We start from the raw sequence: 14650 nt of genomic DNA on the forward strand, positions 1-14650 counted from the left end.
AGGCAGCATCTGTGGAGAGTGAGAGAGTTAACATTTCAGGTCGATGACCTTTCGTCAGAACTTTAATGCGAGTCTGTCAAGATATGAGAAACGGTTGTAAATGGAGGGAGCCACGCTTGAGCGTCCATCTCCCATGACCTGCACTAAAGAAGAACAAAATATAAAGTGCCTTTACACACAGCATGCCTTTGTCAAAGTGCAGGAATATTTTAATTTTAATTTTACATAACAAAGCATATGGGTCAAAATCCTGGCACTCCCTACGTAACAGCACTGTGGGAGTACCTTCACCACACGGACTGCAGCGGTTCAAGAAGGCGGCTCACCACCACCTTCTCAAGGGCAATTAGGGATGGGCAATAAATGCTGGCCTTGCCCACATCCCATAAACGAATAAATAAAAAATGTTATCCCTTCAAAGCAGAACATAAAATTACAACATGGAAAGAAGCTGCTTGGCCAAACCAGCCATGTTTATCCTCCACACGAGGATGCACTAACCTATTCTTAAATGTTGACATAGCCGACCCCATCCAGCCTCCACACCAGTTTCAAAGGAGGCGGGAAGGGATTAGTGCCAATTAACTGCCTGTTAACAGGCAGTTTTTAGCCTAATCCCTATTTTTAAGGTTGAACTGTGGGAATCCCGACGGCTCCAAACCACGCCAAGTTGGGTTGAAGGGCTTGGAGGGGTCGAGATGTCGGTGTTCAGGTGAGTGATGTGTGCATGAGTGCAAAGGTAAGTGTGTTTGGTGTGTCTAAAGTGATTAAATAAGTTTTACATACATTTTCTTACCTTTTCAGCCTTCCTTCCTTTAGGTTCGGCGAGTCCCTCATCTCACCAGCGCAGAAAGCAGAATGGCTGCGATCTGTCAAAAGTGACAGCCTACAGCTTTCTGTGCCGGAGAAATTTCTAACTGAGTCTGTGGAGCAGGACTCAGGTTAGAAGTAAGACTGTCAGTGTTTGACAGCTTCAAACAGCTGTGAAGCACTGATATTTCATCTGTCAAAACGTCTTGACAGATGAAATTTCAGTCTGTGACGTCACCTGTTGCCGGGTGGCCCTTAATTGGCCTGCTGAGCCGGCTGGGCGGGCTCAACAAGGTCAATCAAGTTAAAATCGCGTGGATTGGCCGCATCTCGATGGAGGCGGGACTACAACCCCGAAAGTTGTAGTCCCGCCTCCAACCCGACTTCTGAATGAAAATCCAGCCCATAGTCTCGGTTTCAAACACTAACTCTGGTAGTGAATTCCACAGCCTCACCACCCTTTGTGCAAAAAAGTTTCTCCCGCTCTTTGTCCTAAATTACAAAGTATTTACAGCATAGAAACAGGCTATTCGGCCCAACAGGTTCATGCCAGTGTTTAAGCTCCACATCAGTCTCCTCCCACCCCTCTTCATCTAACCCCATCAACATATCCTTCTATGCCTTGTCTGAGTGAGCGGACTACCTGCGAGGGAGACAGTCGGCAAGCGACACAGCTAAGGAGTGGCATCAGAATTCAAAGGTGTCGCTGGCACAAGGGAGCTGAGAGGTGAGTATTTGTGGTAATTTTTTTTTGTTCTGTTTTGATTTTATTTCTGCTGAGGAGTACATAGCCGATCTAACAGAGGGAAGTGCTGATTGGTGGGTAGCTGTTGAGTGTTTCTTGTTAAGTTTTAAGTTTATTTCTGCTAGATTACCTCCATAGTCTGGTAAATAGAAGCATGACAGGGCAGCTCAGTCCTGTGATTTGCACATCCTGCGCCATGTGGGAAATCCTGGATGCTTCTTGCGGACTGGACGACGTGTGCAGGAAGTGTCGCCAATTGTAGCAACTCGAGCAGCCTCAATGTGCAGGCAGAGAAGGAATGGGTGACCACCAGACAGAGAAGGAGGACCAGGTAGGGCAGGAATCCCCAGAGTGCATCTCGCTCGCTAACCGGTTCACAGTTCTGGAAACTGGCGGGGTGATGGTTCCTCTGGAGAGAACAGCCAGAGCCAAGGCCACGGCACCACAGATGGCTCAGCTGCACAGGGGGGGAGGAAGAGTGGAAGAGCAATAGTGATAGGAGATTCATTGGTTTGGGGAACAGATAGGCGTTTCTGTGGATGCAGACGTGACTCCAGGATGTATGTTGCCTCCCTGGTGCCAGGGTCAAGGATGCCACTGAGCGGCTGCAGGACACTCTGAGGGTGGGGGGGGGGGGGGGGGGGGTGAACAGCCAGAGGTCGTTGTTCATATCGTTACCAACAACATAGGCAGAAAGAGGGATGAGGTCCTGCAGGCAGACTATAGGGAGCTAGGAAAGAGAATAAAAAGCAGGACCTCAAAAGGTAGTAATCTCTGGATTACTCCCAGTGCCATGCGCTAGTGAATACAGGAATAGGAGGATAGAACAGATGAATGCGTGGCTAAAGAGATGGTGCAGGAGGGAAGGCTTTAGATTCCTGATGCAGTGGGACCATTTCTGGGGAAAGTGGGACCTGTACATGCCGGATGGGTTACACCTCAACAGAGCCGGGACCAATATTCTCGTGGGGAGGTTTGCTAGTGCTGTTGGGGAGGGTTTAAACTGGCTTGGCAGGGGGATGGGCACCAGCATATAGGAGTGGAAAAGAGGAATAAGGTGCATAAAAGAGTGAGTGTGTTGGATAGTACTAGAGAAGAAAGTAGTACTCGAGGCGGAAGTAGTACCATATTAGATAGGAGTAGACGAAGAAAGGCTACAAAAAATAAAAAATGGGTTTAGAATGCATGTACGCAAACGCACAAAGTGTGGTGAATAAGGTTGGTGAGCTACAAGCACAATTAGCCGTGTGGCAATATGAGGTTATGGCAATAACGGAAACATGGCTTAAAAACAGTGAGGATTCAAGGGTACAAGGTGTTCAGAAAAGATAGGGAAGGAAAAAGAGGTGGGGTGGCAGTGCTGATTAAGGAAGACATTGTAGTGTTGGAAAGGGAATATGTTCTTGAGGGGACAAGGACAGGATCCATTTGGTTAGAGTTGAGGAGCGAAAAGGGTATGATCATGCTATTGGGGGTATTCTACAGACCTCCAAATAGTGAGAGAGAGGTAGAGGAGCAAATCTGCAGGGAAATCGCAGAGATATGCAAGAGCTATAGAGTGGAGATACTGGGGGACTTTAATTACCCAAATATCGATTGGGATAATGCTAGGTTAAAGGAAAAGGAGGGGGAGGAATTTCTGAAATGTGTTCAGGAGAATTTCCTTGACCAGTTATGTTCTTGGCCCAACTAGGAAGGAGGCATTGCTGGATCTGGTGCTGGGGAATGATGTGGGTCAGGTCGACCAAGTGTCTGGGGTAGAACACTTGGGTACGTATCATAAGACTTAGATTAGCAATGGAGAGGAGCAAGGAACAATCTAGAGTGGAACTTCTAAACTGGAATAAGGCTAACTTCAATGAGATGCGAAAGAATCGAGCCAGGGTAAAATGGAACCAAAGACTGGCAGGAAAAACTGTAACGGAACAATGGGTGATCTTTAAGGAGATGTTCCCAGTACAGGCTAGGTACATTCCAACAAGAGGGAAGGGTAAGGGAACCAGAGCAAGGGCTCCTTGGATGACGAGGGAGATAGAGAAGATGATGAAACAAAAAAGAGGGTGCATGATGAATGCCAGGTGAATTCTTCAAGGGAGAACCAGACCAAATACAATAAATTGAGAGGGGAAGTGAAGATGAAAATAAGATTGACAAAGAGAGAAAAGAGAGTAGAATGGCGGTTAACATAAAAGGGAACCCAAAAATCTTCTACTGGCATGTAAACAATAAGCGGGTAGTAAGAGGCAGAGTGGAGCCTATTAGGGACAAAGAAGGTGATAAATGCTTAGAGGCGCAGGGCAAGGCTAGAATACTCAATGAGTACTTTGTATTGGTGTTTACTGGGAGGTGGATGCTGACACAATATCGGTAGAAGTGGAAAAGTTAGGAGCAATGGAAGGGGTGAAAATTGAGAGACAGGATGTGCTAGAAAGGCTGGATATGCTTAGAGTGGATAAGTTGCCTGGTCCAGATGGCTTGCATCCCAGGTTGCCAAGGGAATTGGGGGAGGAGATAGCGGAAGGGCTTGCCATAATTTTCCAATCTTCCCTAGATGTGGGGGAGGTGCCTTGGATGATGAGGAAAAAGTGGCAAATGTGACACCATTGTTCAAGAAAGGGTGTAAGGACAATCCTAGTAACTACAGGCCGGTCAGTTTAACATCAGTGGTGGGTAAAGTTTTAGAAACAATAATCAAGGAAAAAATTAACGGGCACTTGGAGAGATTTAAGCTAATTAAGGAGAGCCAACACGGATTTGTAAAAGGCAGATCGTGTTTGACTAATTAGATTGAATTTTTTGATGATGTAACAGGGAGGATTGATGAAGGGAATGCAATGGATGTTGTCTACATGGATTTTCGGAAGGTGTTTGACAAAGTTCCTCATAAAAGGCTGCTTAACAAAAAATCGAGGCTCATGGAATAGGTGGGTCAGTGGCAGCTTGGATAAGGAACTGGCTTAAAGACAGAAAACAGCGAGTTGTGGTAAATGGCTGTTTTTCAGACTGGAGGATGGTAGACAGTGGTGTTCCCCAAAGGTCAGTGCTGGGGCCACTGCTTTTTTTGATACATATAAACGACCTGGATATTGGAATAGAGTAGAATTTCTAAATTTGCCGATGACACCAAACTTAGGGGTGTGGCAAACAGTGAGGATGATACCAATCGACTGCAACAGGACGTAGAAAGGCTAGCAGAATGGGCAGACAAGTGGCAGATGGAATTTAATACAGAGACGTGGGAGGTGATGCATTTTGGCAGAAGGAACAGGGAGAGGCAATACAGGTAGACTATCCTTTATCCGAAAACCTCGGGACCAGCCGTGTTTCGGTTTTAGGAAAATTTCGGATTTCGGAAGGTGCGCGAAAACACTTCGGTTTTCAGAGGTAATTCGGTTTTCGGGAGTGCGGATAAAGGATACACTATCCCTTATCCGAAAATAACGACTATAAATACTGTAGTTACAGGGATAAATACTGTAGTACAGTTTATTTGTAAGGAAAACATTCAGTAAAACTTCAAACATGTACAGGTACAAACTAAGCTAAATACCTGTACATAAACATGCAATAAAGGTACATTACATCTGGCTTGAGGATCTTGGAGAAGATGGTACATCAGTGTTGTCATCAGGTTGGAGTTGGACATCTGAAGATGGGCCAGGAACAGGATTCTCAAGTGATGAAGCATGACTACGACAGACGGCCTTTTAAAGACTTCTTCCAGTGTCATCTGTCTCATTAACATTGGTTTCTGTCTAAGCAGTCTCTCTTTAATTGAGTAAACTTGCATAATCTCTTGCTCACTGATAAATGCACGTTTTTCAAGGCCAGCAATTAACTGATCACACATTGTCACCATATCATCTATGGGGATTTTTTCACCTGTGTTCACAATGTCATCATCATCATCACTACTGTCCTCATGCTTGTCTTTATTTAACACCATTTCAGCAATTTCCCCATCACTCAATGAATTCACAACAGGTGCATCATTGTCAATGTTCAGCACTTCTTCGATGTCAGCTTCCTCTAACGTATTTACACTTTCGGATGATAAACCTTTGGCGTAAGTGAGTAGGTTTGATATCATCATCTTCTCCTGACTGACAGGAAATCCTTCAAACTCGTCATCTGCAGGTCCATCTTCATGAAACATCGTTGAAGGCCAAAGTCTGTGCCAAGCATTTGTTAATGTTGGTTTGTCAACATCGTTCCAAGCATTAGCAACTGCATAAATGGCATCCTTAACATTGAATTCTTTCAGGAAGCTTTGGATTCCTTCGCCTCTGTTGATTGCATCAAGCATAGAGTTCAAAAAAACGTCTTTATACTTGCTCTTCATGGAGCGTAAAATTCCTTGGTCACAAGGCTGTATTAAAGATGTCACATTAGGGGGAAAGTTAATGCCGAAAACATAACTTTTCACAAGAAGTTCAGGAGGGGGATGTGCGGAGCAGTTGTCCAGGAACAATAAAATTTTGCAGTTTTCTTCCAGTCCAACTTGCCTGCAATGAGCTCGTGTCGCTGGTACGAAGTGGTTATTGAACCAGTGAGAAAATATTCCTCTGGTTACCCATGCTTTCCTGCTCGCATAATAATGCACAGGTAAATTGCATGCACCTTTCAAACATCTCGGATGTTGGCTTTTTCCAATCACTACCAACTTTAACTTGTGTGTGCCTGCAGCATTGGCACACCCAAGAACAGTCAACCTGTCCTTAGCATCCTTAAAACCTGCTGGTGCACTCTCATCAGCCGTTGCTAATGTTTTTCTAGGAACGTAGCGCCAGAACAGAGCTGTTTCATCAGCATTGTAAATTTGTTCAGGACCGAGGTTTTCATCCGATATTATTTTTGCAAACTCATCTATGTAATTTTCAGCTGCTTCATGATCAGCAGAAGCTTTTTCACCACAGATTTTCAGATATCTTATACCATGACGCTTCTTAAATTTATGCAGCCAACCTTCTGAATATTCACACTCAACTTCAATGTTCAGTTCTTCATGGTATATTCTAGCTTGCTTCATGACCATCAAACCAGTCAGTGGCACACGTTCGCCTCTGCGTTGTCGAATCCACTCAATCAGCACACGGTCAAGATCTTCATTTTTTGCCCTATGCAATGTTTTCCTAATTTTCATTAGTTTATGGTCATCACTGTCAGTGTAAAATTTCAACAACTTGTCTTTCTGTTTCTTTAGGTCATATACGGTGGTACTTCCCACACCATATTCTTCAGTAAGATGTCGCACAGACACACCACGATCAAGCTTCTGCAATAACTCCACTTTCTGTGATATTGATAATGAGCGATGCTTCCTTCTCTGCTTCTCACTGTTACCCATTGGGGTATCTGCAGCTCTTTTTAGCATTTTCACAAATTGTTAAAAGCCAGCAAATATCTAAGAGAGCAGCAAATATCTAAGAGAGCTGCAAATATCTAAGAGAGCTGCAAATATCTAAGAGAGCAGCAAATATCTAAGAGAGCAGCAAAAAGCAGCAAATATCTAAGAGAGCAGCAAATATCACACAGAGCAGCATAACACCTGCGTGGGTCAAGCATCGGCAGCGTCGGGTCATGCTTTGCGCCACTTTCGGCTTTCAGAGGTTTTCTGGTTTCGGATGTGCGGATAAAGGATGGTACACTATCTCTTATCCGAAATTGGGTGGGGTTCGGCGGTGTTAAGTCTGTGTGTTATATTGCGAATTACTACACAGACCACAAGAGTAAACTTTAACAGGACTTTACTGGTTGAAGGTCAGGGCGGAACTGTCCAATAAATCATTACACAGCACTTATATACCGGTGTGGTCACCGCCGGTATTACAGTATACAGCAGCCAAGATAAAGTAGTGCAACTCTTAAAATAGTTCTCTTAAAGGTGGAACGGTTACATACACTACAATCCTCCCTTTTTAGCTTACAATATACCTATTCCCCATTAAACATAACATCATAACATATGTACCCAACTTCATGTAAAAAACAGTTCACAGATTCAGTCTCTGCGGGAAACAGTTCACAGATTCAGTCTCTGCGGAGAACAGTTCACAGATTCAGAAGCATGAAGAATTTCACCATTTAGTATCCATTTTGGAGACTTCACGTCAGCAACTGAAAGCTCACACTCAAAAATGGCGTCACTTGGCTCTGACACTTCCACATCACATATGGGTTTAATGATGGCAATTGATTGCTCTTCTACATATAACTTTGCTGTGCTTTGGTCATCTATGGCGTCGCACATGTAGTTGCCTTCATCTTCAAAAACGACATTATTAATAACGAGCTTCCTGTACACATCTTCACTCACAATCTCATATTTATTACTGGGATGAATCTCTTTGTCTTTGTAATACCACTTGACAGCAGCATTTGACCTGGAAACCTTGCATTCGAAAATGACACGATGTTTCTCCATGTTAATCTTCTCTCTCAAGGGTTTCACAATTTTAACTGGCAATTCTTTAATTTGAAGCAAAGCTCTGGAAGTAGCACTTTCAGCAACAAACTTGATCTCTGCAGCATCTTCAGTTTTTGCCTCTGCCCCCAATTCCCTGAGTGGCTTATTACTGCTGACACTGCTCACAAAAGGGTGCTCTTTCTTCTTAGCTTTCAACTGATCGATGAATTCGACATATTCCCTTTCTTGCTCAGCTTTGATTCGTTTGGCCTCCTCGCGCAGACGGTTTGTGTGTTCCTGCTCCATTTTCTCAATCAGCTGCTTCAGCTGTCTTTCCAGATTCTCCCACTCTGTGTCAAAGAACTTTTTCTTTGCATTCATCTCTTGCTCAAAACAGTGAATCAATTGTTCCAACTGCTGTTGTAGTTTGAAATTGAGTTGAGTTCGAGCCCGGTGTTCCTCAGAAATGTGCATGTCTGTAGACTGGACAGACTCAGAATTCTCTGTCAAACTATGTTGTTGTTGTTCGGTGGAAATCTGTTCCGATACTTTGTTCTCTTCTGAAGCATTTATTATGCACTCCTTCGTTTTTCCATCATTAGTCTGCAAGCCCATTTTAGACTTGTCTTTTGCACATGGGCTGGTCTTACCATCATCAGTTCCAGAGTCTGAGCTGATTGTCTTCACCAAGTTCTCACTCTCTGCTTTGTCCCTGTCACTGTTGCATATGCCCTCATCCAATATTCTGGACAATCGTGCAGGTTTGACATTTTTCTTTCCGGAATCTACCGTTATTGCTTTTAGGGAGTGCCAGTCCATATTTATTTTCCTGATCCACTCCCGTCCCAGAAGTGGTGGACCTCCCTCAGGTAGTACATATAAGTCCATTCCTTGGTGTTCTTTGCCCTTGTGTCTCACCTTGACTTTTATCTTTCCGATGGGGTATACTCTTTGCCCCGTGTATGTTTGCAATACTATCTTCGTATCCCGTAGGGGAATATGTGTGAATAACTTTTTGTAATCGTGTTTATTCATGACCGTCAACGCCGATCCGGTGTCCAAGTCCATCTTCACGTGGACTCCTGCTTTCTGCAGTGTGACCCAGATAGTTTGTCGGTCAGCTTCCTTACTCACATTGTGAATTCTCAGACTACCCAGTTCCTTGCTGTTGGAGTCTGAATCCGAATTCTGTTCATCCGAACTCTTCTCAGCCACCTTGTGTACCTTGCTGCACTTTTCCTGCGGTGACTTTTTTTTGTTGCTGGTCTTCTTTCCTGACCGGCATACTTTAGCTATGTGACCAAGCTTGCCACATTTTCTACATTCCTGGTTTTTAAACCAGCATTGGTTCTGATCGTGTGTTGTCTTCCCACAATAACATTTCGTTGTACCCGAAGCCATTTGATCCACGCTGAGTACCGCTGCCTTCAGCTGCATTTCCGCAGTGCCTCTCGCTGCGGCTTCGTGCGATGCTGCAATAGGACAGCCTTATCAAGTGTAAGATCGTTCTCTTCGAGCAGTCGCTTTTGTGTTCCTTCCTTCGACAACCCACACACGAACTTGTCTCTCAGTGCCTCTGTCAGATTTTCCCCAAACTGACAGTATTTTGCTAGTCTACGCAGTTCAACCAAGTACTCCGCGTTGCTTTCCTCTTTCAGTTGCGTTCTCGCATAAAATTTTAATCGTTCCGCTAACATCAGCGGTGTGGGGTTCAAATGATCCTTCAGGACAGCAACAATATTAGCGAAAGTCTGATCCGCCGGTTTAGCTGGTGATAGAAGATGCTTCAATAGCCCGTATGTCTTCGCACCCATTGAGTTTAGTAAGGTTAGTGCTTTATCATCATTTGATATTTTATTTGCCTTACAATACATCTCTATGCGTTCTACATACGTGGCCCAATCTTCCACATCGGGATCGAAATCGCTGATGTTACCACGCTTAGGCATCTTCACAATCTTTTTGAGAAACAACAACGAATTTTTTTCTTTAACCTTTTTTTTTCAAAAATGGCGGTTCCCGCGCTTGTCTTCTTCCCCGCCTACTTTCAAAATGGCGGTTTCCCACTCTTGTCTTCTTCCCCGCCTCTGAAAATGGCGGTTTCCCGCGTTTGCCTTTCTCCCCCGCGGCTGTCTCTTGTCACTCCCGCTCGGTCTCGTTCTCCCTCGCTCGCTCGGTCTCGGTCTCCCTCGCTCGCTCGGTCTCGGTCTCCCTCGCTCGCTCGGTCTCGTTCTCCCTCGCTCGCTCGGTCTCGGTCTCCCTCGCTCGCTCGGTCTCGGTCTCCCTCGCTCGCTCGGTCTCGGTCTCCCTCGCTCGCTCGGTCTCGGTCTCCCTCGCTCGGTCTCCCTCGCTTGAACGGTCTCGGTCTCCCTCGCTCTCCCGGGCTCTGTCTCTCCCTCAGCGGTTTTCAATCGTGCCTCCCAGCCCCTCTCGCAGTCCGGTCCTTTCCTCCCCCGGCTGCGGCTGAGTTCTCCGTGGTTTTTTTTTTTTTATTACCTCCCGCGCCTTACGATCCCGGTCGCAGCGCCTCACGGCCTCGGTAGCTGCCCGGCCTTTTTCCCGTGTCGCGGTCGAGCTGTCTCTCGACGCTGTTGCGTCTCCCAGCCCGCTTGTAGCCCGGTCTCTCACACCGGCTGCGTTCCCGCTTGTAGCCCGGTCTCTCTCTCCGGCTGCGTTCCCGCTTGTAGCCCGGTCTCTCACACCGGCTGCGTTTGCCTGCACCGCGGCTTCCGTGCCCTACGCTGCCCCAGTCTCAGCGCCTCTGGCCCCGACTTCTGTCCGGCTCCTTTCCCCGGCCGTGGTCGAGTTCTCCGCCCTTATATCCTCCGTTTTTTTTTTTCTCCCCTACTCACAGTCAACGTGGCCGACTTGCTTCTCGTCGCTGATCGGCTCACTCACCACCGTGATAGAAGGGACGATCACTGCCTGTTGCTGATGGAAGGCTTAGTGTCAGAATTCTTCCTTCTTCCTTTGCTCTGCAGACTCGAGTCTTCTCTCAGCAGAATGACGAGGGCGGATGCCTCTTCTCGACGCCCGTTAAACTGCCTTGGATGTATCTCTGCCGCAGGGTAAGATCGAACTCGTCGCCACTGTTAAGTCTGTGTGTTATATTGCGAATTACTACACAGACCACAAGAGTAAACTTTAACAGGACTTTACTGGTTGAAGGTCAGGGCGGAACTGCCCAATAAATCATTACACAGCACTTATATACCGGTGTGGTCACCGCCGGTATTACAGTATACAGCAGCCAAGATAAAGTAGTGCAACTCTTAAAATAGTTCTCTTAAAGGTGGAACGGTTACATACACTACAGGTGGGGGTCGTGGTCGTGCGCATTTCGGTTTTCAGAAGTCATGCTTTGCTCCACTTTCGGCTTTCAGAGGTTTTCTGGTTTCGGATGTGCGGATAAAGGCTGGTACACTTACGCCGAGCGATTTCGGTTTTCAGAAGTGCGGAAAAATGCTACACTATCCCTTATCCGGCTAGGCCTGTAAGTCGTGCGCCACTCTGGTCATGTCGTGCGCACGACTTACGCTGACCGAAAAACCTTCGGTTTTTAGAGGGTTTCGGTTTTCGGAAGTCCGGATAAAGGGTAGTCTACCTGTATACACTTAATGGCATAGCTTTAAAGAGTGTGGAGGGACAGAGGGACCCAGGAGTTAATGTGCATAGATTCCTGAAGGAGCGGGACATAGAGAGAGTGGTTAGCAAAGCATACGAGATCTTGGGCTTCATAAATAGAGGTATTGAGTGCAAAAGTAGAGAGGTTATGCTGAACATTTATAAGTGCTGGTTAGGCCACAACTGGAGTATTGCGTCCAGTTCTGGTCACCACACTTTAGGAAGGATGTGAAGGCACTTGAGAGGGTGCAGAGATTTACCAGAATGGTTCTGGGGATGGGAGACCTTATCTACAAGGACAGGTTGGAGAAGCTGCACCACCACCCATCCCTCTCTATCTACATTATCACTTCCCCATCTCACTAGCCACCCTCACACTCAGCCTCATCCTTATCCTTATCCAATCATATCAACTGACAACAGACAAGGGTAGGCAGTTGGGTGTTATCGCCAATGTTCATGTAAAGTTTCTGTTAATGTGTTCTCAAACATTGAAATCTTTATTTTGAACACTTTGCTTTCTTGGACAGATCGGTGTGCACCTTTGGAAGTGGCTTAGTAAGTTGCAATGAATGGTGAGACATAACGGTACCGCCCCAGAGGTGATGAGTGTGAAAGGAATGGCTTGGGCATTGTAGGGATGCTTTATGGTGTTGGTGTGGGGTGGTGCCAACCTGGCACATCATGTGGCAGACAGGGCACACAGCGTCGACTGAACTAAATCTGGCCATGGTGAGACCATTCCTGGCCTCCCGGGCAGCAATGTGCTCGGGTGCTGATTCCCTGTGTTTGCGAAGAAGGTTGGTGTGTTGGTGTGCCTGGTGATGCTGGCATTGGGGCTGATCGTGCTGGGATTCTGAGGACCAAGGTGAGATTTTTTCAAGGGCTCATGGAATAGATGGCAGCTGATGTTGAGATGACAGAAGTGATCTGTCAGTGGTGAGAGAGGTTGCTCCAAGGAGGTAACACTGGATAGAGAGTTTGCTCCAAACATTTCAAACCTCCATAAAGCTGAAAAATGTATTCCAAATCCTGAAGGCTCCAGCCTCTAAGATTGGAAAGTGAACAGCTGTGAAAGGGTAGCTTTTATACCACTTTTGCAACCGTCAACTATTCACAGCAATGGAGAGTCATTGAGAACCTGACACACTTACCTGGCGTGATCCCCGAGCGCCGGGAACCTCGTTAAAAACATGGAAAAATCGTTAAGACCTGGTAAAATGCTGCTTAAACACCTTAAAGCAGCTTCTCGAGTATCTCAATTGCCTGACCCGCCGCTTAGTGCCGGGTCTGCAAACCGCAGGCGGAGCCGGCACTTAGGAAATTAACCAGGAGGCGAATTCAGAGCGGACTTCCGCCCCCGTCAATCACTGCCATTTTGACAGCAGACCTGCCTCCGAACCCGCCCTCTGAGTGCCAGCAAAATTCAGCCCTAAGGCACTGGATCTCCAGGCGCAAGGTTAAAAGAGCATTACCACCTGGTAAAAGGTGGAGTTTGCATTAACATTTATGGAATACCCACTGCTGAATGGCTTTGTCAATACAATGTTCTACTTTTGACTTTGTATTTATGCCTCCAGATGTGACCAGTGAAGCCATGATGGCGTCATGACACTGTGCATTCCTAAACATAATAAGGTGGCAAAGGACCTTTCATTGTGAGGACACTGTTGGTTTAACATGCGGACAAAGTAAACCTCAAATAAACAGCCTAATCCAAATGAAGAAAACAATGTCAGATTTCCAAGTTTTGTAGTTGTACACATAGTGTGCAATACAAGTGTTCTTTCAAAAGCTGTGTGTGCATCTGCCGTGCAATACCACGTTCCTACCTGAAGAAGGGGCCGTTGCACTCCCAACACTTTCATGGCATCAGCGCCAGCCAGCACTTTCAAAGGATCTGCAACCTTGGTCGCAGCCTCGATTTCCTTGTTAACGTCGAGATGAACCTGATTTAGGAAGAAGTTCTTGATGTACATGGTGAGGAACTCTCGCAGTGGGCACTGCTTGCCAGAGCCAGTCCACATGGCAACTTCAATCTCCTGAATGAACCTGAAGGAAAGAAAAAGTAGGCTTACAATTTTCTGAGCATTTACATAAGAACATAAATAGGAGCAGGAGTAGGCCATTTCAAATAGAACACCGTGTTAGAGGGGAGTATGGCGTGTGCCCAGCTCGTCATACGGTAAACATCGTAAACAAATTCAATCTTTCAGGTGAAAGACCACAAATGCAGAAAGGAGCTCTACACTTTAATTTGACAGGCTGATTTGTCAATAAGATTCAACCCCTAGAAATCTGGAAAACCCGTACTTTGTACTTTAAAGCAGAGTAATACTCGCACTTCCTTCCCCCCCACAGAGACACTTTCCTGCCACGTGTGGTCTGACCCATTTCCCAGACTACAATACAACAGACACAAAGGGCTCATGGATTGTGTCACCTTATTTGACCCAGAGGCTGGCAGGTTGCATCAGCTTAGTTGAGAGATCAATTCCATAATCCCTTACAATAGATTTTTTTCTTTTAAAAGAATTGATAGCTCTGGAAGAATTAATTTCCATTCAAGATTGTTGTTGTGTTTTAGTTTCCCTGCCACATTTTCCCCATTGTTCCTCTTCTGTAGGTTTCAACTTCCTCACTGGGACACAATCCTACAATCAGTGGTCACCACCAGTACCCTGCCCAAGTGGTCATTCCTCGTGTGAGCCAAGGCAGTGAATGCTTATGGCTACCCAATGGGGGAAAGCCGTGACAGTTGAGTGTGAGCATGCACACACTTGCAGTGGAGAGTCCCTGTACAGTGCTCAGAAGCAGGAACTCTGCCTGATTCTCCTTTCACCAATGCAGGGCAGCCGTGACCAATTATAGCATCCATAATGCTGCCCCAGCCAAGATCAGTTAACTCAGCATGGATCAGGAAATGAGCCTGGGTCAGAGACAGAGCCTTTACCTTTGAGCTGTTGTGGGGGGTGGCGGGAAACCATTAATAATTCTACGGACTCGGTGCAGTGCTGTAACATTGGTAGCATGAAGAGGCCAGACACAAGTTTGATCCACAACTT

At 46.0% G+C, this 14650-nt stretch overlaps 1 protein-coding gene across 1 annotated transcript in view; it reads right to left on the reverse strand.

The window, feature by feature from the left end:
- Positions 1-14650, reverse strand: part of exoc4 (exocyst complex component 4) — a 565674-nt gene that overhangs the window by 190953 nt on the left and 360071 nt on the right. Inside the window, exon 10 of the mRNA XM_086010674.1 lies at positions 13418-13637. Coding sequence (XP_085866800.1) covers positions 13418-13637 — 220 coding nt within the window. The remainder of the gene's footprint in view (positions 1-13417; positions 13638-14650) is intronic.

Source organism: Somniosus microcephalus, chromosome 17 (genome assembly GCF_052327205.1).
Source record: "Somniosus microcephalus isolate GS21.2 chromosome 17, FLI_Smic_1.0, whole genome shotgun sequence".
Lineage (NCBI taxonomy): Eukaryota > Metazoa > Chordata > Chondrichthyes > Squaliformes > Somniosidae > Somniosus > Somniosus microcephalus.